Source organism: Aplidium turbinatum, chromosome 11, assembly GCF_918807975.1.
Source record: "Aplidium turbinatum chromosome 11, kaAplTurb1.1, whole genome shotgun sequence".
Taxonomy (NCBI): domain Eukaryota; kingdom Metazoa; phylum Chordata; class Ascidiacea; order Aplousobranchia; family Polyclinidae; genus Aplidium; species Aplidium turbinatum.
In genome coordinates this window covers 5,922,691-5,938,914 of record NC_137482.1, presented here as the reverse complement: position 1 = coordinate 5,938,914, position 16,224 = coordinate 5,922,691, and the positions used below count along the sequence as shown (strand labels likewise).

Here is a 16,224-nt window from a genome sequence, read left to right as displayed (position 1 = left end):
ATGAAGAAGAACTCAACTTTTAGTCACCTGAGGGAGCTAGACACAAAGTTACCACTTGCCAGTTCGCGATTCCGCAATGGCATTAGTCTTTGGGCTGGGCTAGCATAAGTAAGGAATTAGGGCTGGGCTAGCATAAAGCATAGTCAGGGAAAAGTTTTAGCAGTCACATTTTTTGCTTTCGTTTGGTTTTTACTGAAATTTCTTTGATTTTGACTACCGTACCGTATATTTTGCGTGAATTTGTCATATTTTGAGCTATCGTACTTTTGGGGTTGTTTCATCATTTGTTACGATTGGGTTAGCCTACCGTACTTTAGGGTTGCAATTGGGTAGGAAGTGTTAAAAACATCCATCTGGCAATCTTTGAGCTAGTGATAGTCATTGTTTCAGAGAGTTGGGTTGTTCTTGATTAGGTAAGGGCTAAGCTAAGAGTTGGGTAGGTCTATTCTTGTGCTAAACCAATTGAATTCAAATAAAACTAGCTCAGAAAGTGTGCGATGAAGACTCCCCAATCCCATAGTGTCTTGAAGCAGAAATACTTTTACTTTTACAATTATTTTGCTACTGTAAAAATGTGCTAATTTTGAATGCTGGACATGTACAGTCGCGCTCAAAAGTTTAAGACTGTCAAAATTTTGGATTCTTACAATAATCTATTGAAATCATTTTAAATGTTATGTCATATTGGGTTTTATACCATTACTGCAGTGTTATGTAACAGAGCCTGCTGTTTAAGCCATTATGAATGAGCTATTTCTTTCAGAAATAAAAAATTTAAACTCTTTTTCAAGATTTGTTGCTGAAAAAAATGGGCAATAAAGGAGCTTTTCAGCTGTGGAGAGGTCAAAAATTGTTATATCAAAGGAAGAAGGGTAGCCTACTCAGAAAGAAAAATATCCGAAAGACTAAAGTTCAGCAAGACAGCAGTCCATCAGGCAATAGTTAAATTTAAAAAATTTGGAAGTTTAGTGGACTTGAAAAAGGGTAGTAGACCCAAGGTTACCAGTCCAAGAGGGTTACCAGTCCAAGAGAGCAAGAGCTTTCACATGATCTTGATGTACGTATTAAAGATAGCCAGTTAGTAATGTCATGAAACATTACACTATGTATGTGTAGATTGCAGATACTTTTTTAACCTGCGCAACATACCCTAGAAAAGAACTGCATGCAAAGCTGAGAAAACAATGTAGGCTAAGTTTTCAATACGGTACAGAAACAAACTTTAGGGCCATGTCTGCTAAAGCGCAATTTCTTCCTTAATTTTGGCAATAGAGATAGAACGGTCCAGTTGTCTAAACTGAGTAAACAGTAGCTGAGATTTACATATAATTTCTTGTTTTTGTACTGTAATATGATATTTGTTGTATGTTATTGTGAAGCCTAAAAACATATATATATATATGGCCAGTCGCAACACAAGTTTGCTAGCCTGTTAGACTACATATTGATAAAGGTTGTTACAGGCCTTAAAACTCGTGTTTTTTTCCGGCAGCCATCGTGGCCTACCGGGAGCTCCTTCTCGGCGGCCAAATCTGCGTGCTTGGAGGCCAAAATACAAACAACGATAGCACAAGTAAATAGAATTAAACTTGCAACAATGCCAAAATGATCACTTAGTGTTGTTGAAGTCTTGGTGGCGTCCTGCTATAGAATAGTTGTACCACGCAATAACTGCTTTATCGGGATTGTAATCCGGTATTGCGGGACCATCTAACGACACTAAATTGTTTCAACTGCTCGCTGCTCAGTAAATTGTTTCAACTGCATACCGCCTTTCATAAAACCTGACCATTTATATTGTTATGATGTCACCATTGAGAGTGTGAAGTCACTAACCCACAGCGGAAACATTTCTCAACTCTGAAGACACGTATTTACCCCTCGGATGTCAAATAACCTACCCAGACAACAAAATCTGTCATTTTTACATTGATTCTACGTTTGCAGTCGTTAAATCAGGTTAAAAATGACGAATTTTGTTGTTTGGGTAGTTTTCCTTTTTAACAACGATTCAATGTCCGACAACATTGAATCGACATAAAAACGACAATATTGCCAACCGATGTAAATTAGCACTTCGCATTAACACTTTGTTAAAATAAACGTCGGGACTCGGGAATTACAAACAAGACTTATAGCTGGTGATCACAGTTTTATATTTTCCATACAATAGCAAATGTTTCCGCACAATACAACAGTGGTGATTATGACGTGCTGACCTAGTTCTGCGTCACTCTTTGATACTAGATATTTTCAACAGTTAATCCACAATCATTCTATTGCGGAATTAAATAATTAGCTGGAAGAAACCGGCGGCCAAATTAGTTGACCGAAGAGGCAGCACCGGCGGTCATTCAAGCACTACTTAGCGGCCATGGCCGCCGGCTGCTTTAAGGCTTGTTGTTACATACATTCCAAACAAGCTCGTTACTCAATGTTAAATAGACTAGCTAAAATTTCCACAAAACGACCCGACTCGCAAGCTTTGTTGCAACAAGACATTTACCGAAGCTGACTTTTTGGAATTTGAACAAAGGTAGCTTTTGCATTTGTGTAAGCAGCGCAAAACTGGCAGTTTTCTGACAAAGTTGTTAATATTAAAAAAAAAAAAACAACGAGAAGTCAGATATATTTCGCCCTTTTTTATCTCGGACCCAAGGAGGCGCCCTGCCTCAATGTAATCGATGTCTGTGTGCAAAAGTTACTTTTTGTTGCTGATAATATCTTTCCTGATTACTGCAGAAAGTACCTTAGCTAAATAATGTGCATCATTTTATTTTTAGTACGGTAGTTGTCTGATTTAAATAGCACTGACACAAGGATTGTGTTGTCCCATCATTGTTGCTGCAAAAGATGATACAATCTTCTTCCATGGTAAGATAATAGCTCAAGCAATTTTTTAGGGCAGAAGTTATAATTACCCTATAATAGTAAATATCGGACAACTGAGGCTATGTTCGTCTTATGTCACTCCAACATAACAGAATGCATGCAGGTATAAGTTCGTGAATGTGCTATGAACTTAAGTAAGTCATGGTTTGGCACCAATAAAATAAAAAATAACTAAACCTAAAAGTTATATCTCTAGCTATTAATCAATATCGCACTTTCTTTAGAAAACATTAACAATATCATTAATTTGTACAGCCATCAAAGCTTGTTGTTAAAAATCACAGTGTAATGTATGTTCAGTCTTTTCCTAAAACGACTACCCTAGTTATATACTGTTTGGTGTACGGTACTGCAGTTGTGGCAAGTCTTTGATGAGATGCCATGAGAAATGCTTTTCTGTCATAATTCATGAAGTATTTTTGCATAGCTAATAACTTCACTTGTGCAAAATTTGATTTGAATATTTAAACTGGAGCCATCAATTGTGTGGAAAAGGTATCTTGCAACTTTGTTTGGAAAACGTGGCCAGTGGCCACACCTCCTTTTGGAAAAATGAAAATTCACCTTAAGAAACAAGCAATTGAAAAAATTAAACTTTATAACTCACAATTGAAAAAGCATAGAAAGCCATCTTCATTCAGAAAACACGAAGAGCTTTTAATTGATATTCATTGTGACAACTTGAAGTACAATGAAACATCCCTCGCAAAATACAGCTGAAGGCAGTGAAAAAGCACAATCATAAAATTAACTGCTTTCAACTTGAATTATCAAGTTTTCCAAAAATAAGTTTATCTGAACTTTGTCGTATCAAGATCTTATTGAGCTAGGAGTATTAAAAGCAACTTTGCAATATATACAATTATATCATACACAAGCCATCTTATTGTATACATCAGATTGCTGAAGATGATGACAAAGAACCCCCTCCAGCCTACGAACCTGCTGTAACTTCACAGGAATACGAACTGGAAAGTAAGTCTATGTTCTGGTATTTTGTTTGTATGGTTAAAGTTTGAGGTAAAAAAAAAGCTTCTGTAAATGTTTGACAAAATTTTAGTGAATTATGTCTACCATAGTTCACTAACTGTGCACACCACCTGAAAAAAGTTTTTATATTTGTTTTATTTTGATGGATGAGTTGAATGTTAATAAGTAGTTTTTGCTGAAATTTTGTGATATTTTTGAACTATATAGTTTGGGTACACACTTCCACCATCCCACATTTTCAAGCTACTTTCAATAGTCAATACAGTAGTCTCCACTTATTAAGGACAATTTGTTTAGATCCGGAATTCTCCGATTCATTCCTGTAATAAAAAATCATTTAACCAGCCCAAAATCTTGCTCAGTGAGCCAGAAACGAAGCTTAATAAACTTAATTTTTGTTTACATTTGCTTGAAATTATATTGTTTTTGACATTGCATTTGCCTGAAGTTATGCAAAAAGGGATCTAAATTAAGTATTTTTTGCCTTGCTTTCCACAATTTCACGCTTTATGATGCTGCTAACTCAGTTCTTAATGTTCTGTGATTGTTGGCTTGTATACAACACGCGTCGTTACTGATTGGTTTGTTTTTGTGATGTTGGGTTCAGTCGTGTTCTCATTGCTTTAAGAATTGGCGCTCCAGTTGTTCCAGGAACGAGGAGGCGACTGATTCTTAACTAATTCATCAACTTATTTTAAAGTATCAGGGTTGAATGCTTAACTATATTTATTGATGCATACCGCAATATTAGATCCATTCATGCACATCTTAAACCATTAAGGTTTTGCCACCTTTTCCTTTTGTTAGTTTTGTTACTGTATTTCTTTTTCACAATATCATTTCTTTTGCATTCTGACAAAGAAAAATAACTTGAATTGAAAAAAAAAAAAAAAAAATTGATACAACTCGCAAAGATTTTTGCAAAAATATATGGCGTCTACTGCAGGGTACTTTCCTTGGCAAATTTTTGCTGTAGATTATTTACTTTCTTAGTTTAAAGATTGTATTATTGGACACATTCTTGGTTTTATCATGTGTTTGTTACATTAGGATTACAGCATTGTGATAATGGAAACAATAAAATGTCCCAAGAAAAGCTCCCGTCATATCAACTTGCAACATCTTTACCATCTTATGACGATTCTCAAGGACTTAAGAACGATGAAGTGATACATGAAACTCCAACACCATTTTCCAACTCATCTGTGAGTGTTGTATAGCTTTTACAATCATGTAGACTAGAGCCACGTGGTTGAACTAGAAGTCTGTGCATGTGAAAAGTATTGCTTGCAGAATTAACCGCATTTTACCATAATTCACAGGAGCTCGCCAGTTTCTATCACAATTTAGATTGATTTTAGCTTGACATACTAGTTTACAGTGGCTTATCAGTCAAATTTATTGCATTACGTGCCATGACAACGCAAAAGTGGCAATTTTTGTGATTATATGTTTTTTTTTATCTTTTATCATTTTTGTGCATTGAATCACAGTAGTCTTTGTTTTTTGTATTTCAACGTATTCTTCTGTGGGAATTGATTAATATTTTCATATTCAGTCTTGTTTCACAATGTATTTTTGTCCAGTCCTTGGCCAAGATTCACTTACACAGGTCATGACTTACAGTTTATTAACGTCTTTGCATTGCATGCTAATAGGGCTTTCATACCAAGCTTACCTAATTGCATTACAAACAAGACACCACGGAGCTTCCCTACTGGATTTTTTAATTATATCTTAAGTTCTTAACTATGTTTTCGAAACATAGCTAGCTGATATAGTCCGAAATTATGTGAAATTACACTTTAAAATCTTTGCTTTGGTGCACTGCAGTTGCGGCAAGTGGGTGATGAATATATGCCAATGGGAAATGCTTTCTATTATAATTCGTAGAGTATTTTTGCATTACATTTAAAAATATTTTAATTTTGTACACCTAAAAATGTATTATTATTTTAAATTGTTTATGGGCCTCTTGTTGAAATTGTAGGTAAACAGCAGAGAAGAAAGCGCATATGGATATGCTATTGGATCAGATTTTGAATTCATATTGGCATTTATTGTCTCGTTCTTCTTCAACTGGTTTGGATTCTTCATTGGCTATTGTGTCCTGTCTAGCCTTGCTGGGCGGTATGGAGCTATTTCAGGATTTGGGTTGTCCATGATAAATTGGCTTGTGTATTTAAAGGTAAAATGTAATTACTTCACACTGAAAGTAGTAGTTGTAGAAATTTATTGGTTGCCGCTAATAAGCTGTTAGCCTACTATTAAACACAAACCTAACATAGTCGCAAAAATGATGATTATACGTATATATAATGTAACACGAAAGTTTAGTTTAATATGAATGTATCTTGTTTGTTTTTTTTACTCCTAAACACAGTATGCATGTCATTAATAATGATGAAAACGAAAAAATATATTTTGACACCCCTGTAACAATACACCCCCGGTTTGCTCTTCCACTTTTGTTTGTTTGAATTAAAGTAAAAAAAAACATTTTTGTAAAGTTTGTTAGATACTCACTGAATTCCTTTTTTGTTTATTGTTAGTATGCCAAGGTTAGTGACGCCTATGTATCTGATGAACGACTGCTTATGTGGTGGCTTTTCCTTGGATTTGGTAAGGTTTATATTTGCACATGAACAGTAACATAGTCTACGATTAGATTTCATTTCTATCACATATCTGGTCTGGTTGATCTAGAATACAACACGTAATATCAGGAATTTTTACATTGCTTCAGTGAACACATTCCTATATTTACAGCACTGTAGACCTGCGTTCTTAAGCTATGTTATCTTTTAAAATATCCTTATTAATCCACACGTCTATCGGTCAAGTGTGTCGCGTGTTTGGATTGCAGTTTACAACATAGTAAGTCCACGACTTGTAATAGGATTGGAAAAGTTATTAAACAAGTTAGCAGTTTTTTTAATGGTTTTCTTTCTGCAGCTACGTTTGTGAGTGTGCATGGGCTACTCAATTGGGCGAAAGCACGCCGTGTCAGAGATTCAAGTCACGAAGAAAGAGAAGACGAAGCAGTGTTATTGTATTGAAAATCACAATCAAATCGGTTTTTCTCTGATGTTTCATTTTATAAATGTAGTAGTCCAGTTTTAATCCGGTGATGTCCCCGTTACCGAGGGTGGCCGGATTCACCTCCAAGTGCCGCAATCGTCTTCACACCCTGCCTCCACATCGATCTGTCTAGCGCGTCCTCTCTTGTCAAGCCCACCTTGCTGCTTTCTTCCTCAACTTGCTTTTTCCATGTTTTCTTTGGTCTTCCTTGTTTTCTACGACCCTCCACTCGCAACTCCAGCGCTCTTCTCAAAACATCATCTTCATCCCTTCTCAAAACATGCCCATACCACCTCACTCCATTCGCTTTTGCCAACTTATCAACACTCTCATTCAACCCAAGCAAGCTCATAAGTTCTTCGGTATTCCTTTTGTCCATCAGCTTTACACCACACATTGCTCTCACCATCGCTCTCTCAGTTCTTCTTAAAATCGCCAATTCGTTTTCCCGTAAGCACCATGTCTCACTTCCGTACAGCATTGCAGATCTCACACAACTAATATAAATTCTTCCTCTCATTTTCAACGGAAATCTTCTACCACATAACAACTCTCGACACTCTCTGAATTTCACCCAACCAAACCTTCCTCTTGCAGTCACTGCCGCTTCACAACCACCACTGGCATTCAATCTATCTCCTAGATAGCAAAAGTGTTTGAAAAAAATGACATCTTTAGCTTTATTGTTGTTGTTGTTGTTGTTGTCAATCGTCCTTGTATTACGTTTACAACTATTTATGGTTTTAAAATAATTGCGATTATTAAGCCTACATGCCGTTTTTGAAGTTACAATTGTGACCATTAAAAATTCTTCACCTTAAATTTTAATTCTACAATTGTCATGTAGCCTATCCTGGTAAAATTCTTCTGATAAATCTTCAAGCTTAATCTTGTAAGTTTAAAAAAGTTTGAACGATTTTATTTCGACCCGAAATCGGGTGATAAAAATTCAAGTATGGACCATATAAAGTTGAGGCGTAATTTTGCTTTCATGAGTTTACTTATATCTAATAGAGTCTGGGTGTAAATATTGTGTTTTATAATGTAACTTGTTTTGAAATAATCAGAGCTTGTGATTGCTTTATAATAGGCCTATGATTACAATTGGATGAGCGTTTTTAATGAAATCAATTACCCCATGTCCGAGGCTAGATAAATGGTTGCAATTGAATCAAAATTTACATAACTATGCCACATAGGCTGGGATGCTGCAGCACTGCGATTCAGTTTCGCACGTTTGAAACAAAGATTGTTTGCACACATGTTCCTGGTTAAGCGTAACTTTTTGGTGATACTTAGGGATGAAATATTGAGTTCAAGCAATTTAACGTCCCCAGTTATGTTACAGTAGTTTTCTCAGCACTATGTAAAAAACCTTCACCATGTCCATTTGCTGACAGAATGCGCAGTTTTTGCCGAAATACAACCTACCGGTACCTTTCTGGTGTAAAACATTTGTGATGCAGCAGTTTCAGCTCATTCGTTCATAAACTGTGCTCGCGCTTCGTTGCATCAACACAGAGTGGGCAAAAGCTACTGGACGTTCACAGCGGTATTTTTTTTGTTGTTCTCGCACATAGTGTTGATCAAGAGACAAGGAAGCGTGTCAAGTCAAAGCGGAGATAATTCAGGCATTTCCATGCAATACTATGTTCCCAATCGAATAAAAATTTCTCGATGATAAAACATAGGCTATAGTCGAACTAACACACCTCGATAGTTTAGTTATTGGTGAAAATAAAAATGGTGAACCTCTCTCGACTTCGTAAACAAAGAAACGGCAAGATCAAGGAGCGTTAGTTTGACTCGCGTTGTGTGCTTTAGCAAGGCACTTTTGAGAACAGCTCTCATTTCGGCCATCGAGTCCACTGCTTCACGTGTTCTTAATATGACAGATGCCAAATATCGACAAATTACGTTTTACCTAAAGATGTTCATCGAAAATTGGAGAAAGAAGAACAATCATAGCTAATAGGCTACTGTCAATTTTTCTTTGAAAAAAAAAAAGCCAAAAACATGTTTACTTCAAAAAGACAAAATAGACTCAACATGCTGGGTGTAAAGCACTAGAGAGCAGGCTTACCTCGGCACAATCCCAACACGCACCGCATAGAAAACATACAAACAAAAAAATCAACACTCCTAGCTCTGTCAATCCGAAAAACATAGATATGACACAACACAACGGAAGGCATCGCAAAACCTGTGGTTATCATACTTCTACTGCGTAACAGGTAGCAAACAAACCAAAGAAAAAATAAAGCGATTTAAATTTTAAAATTAATTTTATCGTACGATGCTGATTATAAAGTTGCATCGAAGATGACTCTATACCCGAAATCACGATATGTAACACGATATTTTGTTATGTGGAATTCGTCATACATTTACTTTAAACATTAAATTTTGAAACTATTCAAAATATTTGAAGTTGATTTGGTTGTTTTGTTAATGCATCTGCGGTTCAAATAAAAGAAGTGTCTTCAGTTGCTAGGCTTAAAATTGTTTTCGCCGCTGGCGGAGTTTATCATAATTAAATAGCAGCGCTTGGTGTCACTGTGAAAAATAATGCGCAGATCAAATTTGCGCAAAGGCGTAAGCAACAAGCTCTAGTCTTGCAGTTAAAATTTTGATGAAAATTCTTCAATTGTTAATTTTTACGATTTCACACAACAGTTGTTTCTAAAAATGGGAAGTATATTGATGAGGATTATTAGGTCAATCGCTTGGTTCAGTGACAATAATACTGGTAAATAGGTTAAGCTTACACTGATAAGTGCAGAAAGTTTCGAATCGCAAGACAAGGTATCAGTGAGTGGTGTATGTGTCGTATGTTCTTGAGAGTTGAGACATAAACCCATTTATTGCTAATTGGAAATTTTATTTATTGGTGGCAACTTGAACCAGGCACATAGATTGCATATTTTTGTCTATATATGTGTTTCGTCGACTTAGAAAAGGCATTTGACAGAGTACCAAGGAAAGTGATGGAATGGGCAATGAGGAAAAGAGGTACGGTATACCGGAGGTATTAGTGAGAGCTGTGATGTCTATGTATGAGGATGCAAGAACAAAAGTGAGAGTTGGATCAAATTATTCAAACGAGTTTTCTGTGAAGGTTGGTGTACACCAGGGATCAGTTTTGTCACCTCTGATATTTGCTATTGTGGTTGACGTTGTAACTGAAGGAGTGAGGGAGGGCTTATTGAGTGAAATTTTGTATGCAGACGACCTGGTCTTGACAAGTAATAGTATGGAGGGAATGGAGAGAAAGTTTGAGAAATGGAAAGAAGCATTTGAAACCAAGGGTACTATGAAGGTGAATCTTGAAAAAACAAAAGTGATGGTGAGTGGAGCAGAAGGAACAGTTGTTGAGAGCAAATTAGATCCCTGTGGAATATGTGGCAAGAGAGTGATGAGAAATTCAATGCAATGCAAGGAATGTGGAAAGTGGGTACATGCAAGATGTGCTAATGTCAAGAGAGCCGCAACAAGATTGGCGAAGTGTTTTGTTTGTGGGAAATGCAGTAAAGGAAGGAATGAAGTGGAAGGCCATGATGATGAGTTCTGCCATGGCATCGAAACAGTGACAGACTTCTGTTATCTGGGTGATCGGATAAATGGAAGTGGTGGATGTGAAGCAGCGGTGACAACAAGGGCAAGATTGGGCTGGGCAAAGTTCAGGGAATGTGGGGAAATGTTGTATGGCAGAAAATTTTCACTAAGGATGAAAGGAAAAGTATATCGGAGCTGTGTGCGGCCTGCAATGCTATATGGTAGCGAGACATGGGTATTGAGAGAGAGTGAACTGGCAATCCTGAGAAGAACGGAAAGGTCAATGGTGAGAGCAATGTGTGGGGTGAAAACGAGAAGGGAAAAAAGGACTGAAGAATTGTTGGATATGCTAGAGATGAGAGAGACCATAGACCAACTGGCAAGGGCAAATGGAGTAAGATGGTATGGACATGTGATAAGGAGGGAGGAAGGAAGTTTTCTTAGAAAGGCACTAGATCTAAAGGTGGATGGGAAGAGGAAACACGGTCGTCCAAGAAGAACGTGGAAACAACAAGTGAAAGATGAGTTTAAAAAAGTCGGACTGAAGGAGGATAATGCAAGGGACAGGATGTAATGGAGAAAAGGGATTAAGACAATTGCTGCGCGGAAACAATCGGCCACCCCCACTAGTGGGGAACAAACCGACGATGGATTATGATGATGATGTCCAAGCAAATTTAAACCGGCATTCCGGCCTGGCAGCTAAGTTGGTTAAGCTCTTAACTTTTTGCATGAATAAATGGTGGTTCAGCTATCTGGATATGCGCTGGAGCAATGCATTTTTTAGGACTGTTGTTTTAACGCCTGCATCAATGGTTTAAAGCCTCTACAAGTAGTCAAGTACCATGTAAAACTATCAGCAATAAGCTCTCAAAAAAGCTTTCTCAGTCTGAGAATGGTCTAAAGATTTTTAAAATTCCATATTAAGCTATCGATGTTGAATCAATGGTGCACGACTAGGATAAATTAAAATATTATTTGCTAGATGCCGTTTTAATATGATTATATATCTGATTGATGCGTTTAACTAAATTGCTTTAAACAGAAGAGGTTTAGAATGGGCACAATTATTAGGAATGTGCATGTGTAATTCAGTTGCAATGGTCATTATAGCTGTATGATTCAATCTTACAACTGTTCACAATTCTGATGAAACTTGGGAGAGTTTATTAATATCTACCACACTGCAATGCATTCCTACACTACAAAATGCATTATTAGCATTCATTCTAGTGCAGGGGTCAACAACTTTTTTCGCACTAAGGACCGGTTTAAAGCAGGCCTTATGTTATAAACCGACTTACAATAAAAGTGATATGTTTGGTGCATGTACAATTGTACATATATATTCCTACTCATTCAGTTATTGTAACGACGCTTTTGCGAAGGCACTGGGAATTTTTGCAGGAATAAGCTGCTCTCACCTTGCGATTATGGAAGTCAATGACACTCACAATGAGCTTCTTATGTCTAACCTTTTTTGTTATTTTGTCTTGTTGGCTGTTGTTTTGCTGTTTTGAAAACTTAATGAAATTCTTTTGTTTTTGGTTTGAGTATTTTTGGCAACAAACATCCATTAGGTTATACTGCTAGCGTAATCCACTGCAAGATTTTTTCCTTTAGCATCTCTTCAGTCTCGCAGTCTCACTTAGTATAGCACGTAAATGGTTATACACGATTGCACGTGTCATACCCGCACGCAAATACATTTGTCAGTTAGGAGCGAAATATGCAGGTTACCAAGTGTTTGATGCCAAGCGTTAGAACTTCAATCAAAGCATTTTTCCACAGTGTTCAAAATGTTCTTCTGGAAGAGAACTCCTTGCCATAAATATACCGGCTTTTTTCATCTGTATATCTGAACATCGGGTCGGAAACTAGGCTGTTGCCTAGATGTAAAAAAACTTTTATAACAAGTATCCAACAGAGTCATTTTAACAGTGCAATATTGTTAATTGGCTCATATGGTGAAATACCAACTGGTATAATAATATAGAGTAGACGTTGACAACTAAAAGTAGTCTAGGTTATTTGATCTATAAAAGAAACCTGCTGTATCGATTAGCATGAAATGTGTATGGCGAAATGTTTGATGCCAGGCGTTAGAAGTTCGATCAATTCAAAGCATTTTCCGGTAGTGTTCAAAATGGCGGCGCAGACGCCTTGGGAATTTCTCGCGTAAGCATCGCTTTTAGATGCCTCGAAGTAGTACCTGGCACAAGGAAATTTACATAAGTTGACACTCTTATAATTGCATCACCTGATGCTCCCCCCCAATTGTTCTTTGACCTAACTTGACGTCCTCTCTCAGTTTTTTCCCCAGTGAAACACGGCGTTTGTCGAATAGTGACGGCGCGTGTCGAACGGCATTGTCGCCGAAAAAGGCAAAACTCACAGCCCTGATTCTATGTTAAATTTTTTTTTTTAATTTTTAAATTTTATCAAAAATTTCAAGATGTGTGACCGATATTCTGCCTGTTATTGGTTCCACGTCCATGGATCATTGTGTCTTAGCAACACTCAATGATCCCAGACCACAAAACAGTTGATTTTTACATTGATTTGCTGTCTGAGACATACCAAGGTGAGAGTAGCTAGCTTTGATCACTGTATTGTTTTGGACTGTTTCTTGCTATTTTGTTGCATTTGCTATTACATTGTACACAATACACATGCTAGATATATATAATGTTGTTAGAATAAACAACATATTGTGTATTTTCAGAATGGATGATGGACAAACAGTGTTATTTGAGTGCATTGAAAATGTTATATCATATCATATTATTTATTTAGTGAAGCTAAAGTAGCATTTTGAACAAAATTTGGCTTTTAAGAAATAGTATTTTCCAGGCTTGTATTTAGAATAAACAAAACCTTTTTTTTTACAAAAACACCTTGTGTGAAATATTTCTGAAAAAAAAGTATATTATATATAAAGTTTAAGGGTGGCCCAAAGCGCACAAAATTTTGATATTTTTGACAAAACCCTGCAGATATAAAATAGCAATGTTATGAAAAATCTTGATGCAAACATAAGTGTTGGGGCTCATTTTCATCAGCATTGTGAGCACTGTAGTATGGTGCAGATTGCAGAGTAACAGTTAAAAACATCTCCATACAAAATTTAAAACTTGAAAAAACAGCTAAGACATATTTTTCTTTGAAGTCAGGAAAGCTTTTCTTTCAACTTGTGATCCTCTGAATTTGCTTGCATGTAGTAGGCTATATAAATACTGTAGCTTTTAACATCTTTATCTCATCAAAAGATTGACGCAGTATGTCTATAATATATATAATATATCCTGTATTCTGTAGTATAGTGTGTTACTGTGTAGGCTACTGTACAATGTACAGCACCTGTTACCACCTGCCATAAGTTTTATTTTTAAATTTCTATCTGGTATTTTTGTGATTTAAATAATATTTTTATAGCTTTTAATATTTTAATGCATCATTATAATGATGAACTAGTCAATCAAAGTTGTTTGCTTCCATTCAACTTATTTAGTTTATGTAATAACGTGTTGAAAAAGAAGTATTTAATGTAAACGAAAGGAAAACAAGTTTTCAAGATGTCTGAGATCACTCGAAATCGTGGAAAAACTAAATTTGTAAGTTGTGTTATTACATTAAGAATGAAACTATGATTTAATTATTAATACAGTATAGACAAACAAAACAAAGTAACCTTAGCGAGTTTAACATATTAATGAATTATATACACACAAAAATATAACATGATAACTCAAATGTTTTCGACACGTACGTGTGTCCTCATCAGGAATTACTTAAATCTGCAATATAGCCTATATACATAGGTGTCGGTTTTTCTTAGAAGAGAGGAATTCTGAGTGGGCAAGAGTTTTCAAACATTTCATTGTATAATATGTAGTATGTTCGCAAATTCGCAGTAGTTAGTCTTACTCACAAAGACTGCGTTTAGCGTTGCTGCAGCAATTAAGCTTTAATAGGTTTGACGTTTACTTTCTTGCGCCTTGACTTTGCTTTATGTTTAACTTTTCAATAATAAAATGACAACATCGCGCAGTGTCCCAATTTATACCCAGCAACAAGTTTGTGAGGAAAGATTTGTAAAAAGCGATTGTTTCAGTACGTCTTTAGCTTGTATCGGTTATTTTATTGTCATGTTCATTATGATGTCATATTAATATTCCCTTACGCTTACCCGGAACTGAAGTTTGATTGTGACGTAACAAAAGTGAGACCATTCGGAGAAAAGATCAAACGTGGCTTTCTCTCACTAGGAATTACCAGCATGTGGCAGTTGCCGTAGCAACAACAATGCAGTGAGTAACGCCTTTTTTTCAACGCAACGTTGTTGCAGAATTGCTTTGTTCTGTCCGATACCTAGGGAGAGACATAGCGTAAAACAAGAAGTTGCGCTGCAGTTGGTTGGATAATCCGGCGTTTAACAAAAACGAAAATAATTGTAACGAACACTTCATAAGTGTCATGAAAACAGGGTGGGCGAAACGTATTTTGCCTACCCTCGTTTCACGGCAGGGTGGGCGCCGCCCACCCGGCTCACCCTATTTCGACGCCTATGAGCCTATATATAATATATACATAAAATGAAAGTTGTGAGATAAATTTGACTTTACACTATATATATCTGCCAAGATTACTTTGTTTTGTTTGTCTATGGTTTGACAAAGCAAACTCTTTACCAAAGCTTTATAATTATTATTATAATCTAATTCATATTGTACGCTTACCTGTGCTTTTAAGTTTATTATAGATGCTTAGTGTATTATTTATTCAAGTATAATCAGAGGTGGGCAGTAGCGCGCTACTTTTGTAGCGGCGCTACTAGCGGCGCTACTAGCGGCGCTACTTTTTTGGTAAAAGTAGCGGTAGCGGCGCTACTTTTTAGCTGGAGTAGCGGCAGCAGTAGCGGCGCTATTTTTTTTCCAAAGTAGCGGTAGCGGGAGAGGCGCTACTTTTTTTCAGTCGCACTCCCGCTACCCGCTACTTTTTAATTTAAATTGAAAAAAATGCTTGTTTTTTTGCAATACTGGCGTGGTCAAGCAGCTATATAATCGGCTTGGTTGCAAAGTTTTGGTCTTTTCTAGCTGACGTCAACTTCTTCGGCGAATATCTCCGTGTGATGAAGCCTATCTGCCAGGCTTTAGACATTCTTCAGGGCGAGTCCAAGGCATATTACGGAGTCTTGCTTCCAACCATCACAATTTGCGAGAATAATTTGACCGAGATCAGTGATCTTGTGACCTGTGAGGAGTTGAAAGTGAAAGTCCTTGAAGGGGTGAAGAAACGATTCAACAAGTGCTTCAACAACATGAAATGCGTTATGGCATCATGTCTTCATCCCGGTACACCCTTCATCCCTCCTTCAAGACGTCGTGGCTACAATTTCTGCACTACGTTTCCACGGATGATGCTGACGCACTGCGAGAAAAAGTCAAGACAGTTGTAATTCGACTGTTGAGCGTGGTCAAGCAGCTATATAATCGGTTTGGTTGCAAAGTTTCGGTTGTTGCGTCAACTGTTGCGGGAGACAGCAAGCCAGGTTGTTACCGAGAAGAGTGACACCAACACCAGCCACGACTCCGAGGATGAATTTTTTAGTGTGTTGGCGCCATTCCGTGAAACGTCGGTGCAGAAGGAAGCAGCAATTGTGGACGCCTTTTTTACGGACAGGAGCAAGTCCTTGAGCTTTTCGAA

The 16,224-nt window shown here is 36.9% G+C and overlaps 1 protein-coding gene across 2 annotated transcripts; it reads left to right on the top strand.

Moving 5' to 3' along the window:
- Positions 1-2,499: 2,499 nt before the first annotated feature.
- Positions 2,500-8,591, top strand: LOC145779565 (NEDD4 family-interacting protein 1-like). Of its 2 annotated transcripts, none has more exons than XM_082591181.1 (7): positions 2,500-2,536; positions 2,784-2,874; positions 3,792-3,867; positions 4,933-5,087; positions 5,873-6,070; positions 6,435-6,504; positions 6,838-6,978. In XM_082591181.1, exons 2-7 carry the CDS (start codon positions 2,854-2,856, stop codon positions 6,939-6,941), a joined length of 624 nt encoding a protein of 207 aa, XP_082447307.1. In that variant the 5' UTR covers positions 2,500-2,536; positions 2,784-2,853; the 3' UTR covers positions 6,942-6,978. The 2 variants fall into 2 exon arrangements, with proteins under 2 accessions (XP_082447307.1, XP_082447308.1); XM_082591182.1 differs by lacking the exon at positions 2,500-2,536 and adding an exon at positions 7,620-8,591 and having other exon boundaries at positions 2,741-2,874; positions 6,838-6,989.
- The last annotated feature ends 7,633 nt before the right edge of the window (positions 8,592-16,224 follow it).

Bases quoted from the DNA above. Each gene is read 5' to 3' on its own strand.
- LOC145779565 (XM_082591182.1), top strand. From the start codon at position 2,854: ATGATACAATCTTCTTCCATG. The intron at 3,868-4,932 runs GTAAGTCTATGT...TTGTTACATTAG, and splicing joins ACAGGAATACGAACTGGAAA to GATTACAGCATTGTGATAAT. The intron at 5,088-5,872 runs GTGAGTGTTGTA...TTGAAATTGTAG, and splicing joins CACCATTTTCCAACTCATCT to GTAAACAGCAGAGAAGAAAG.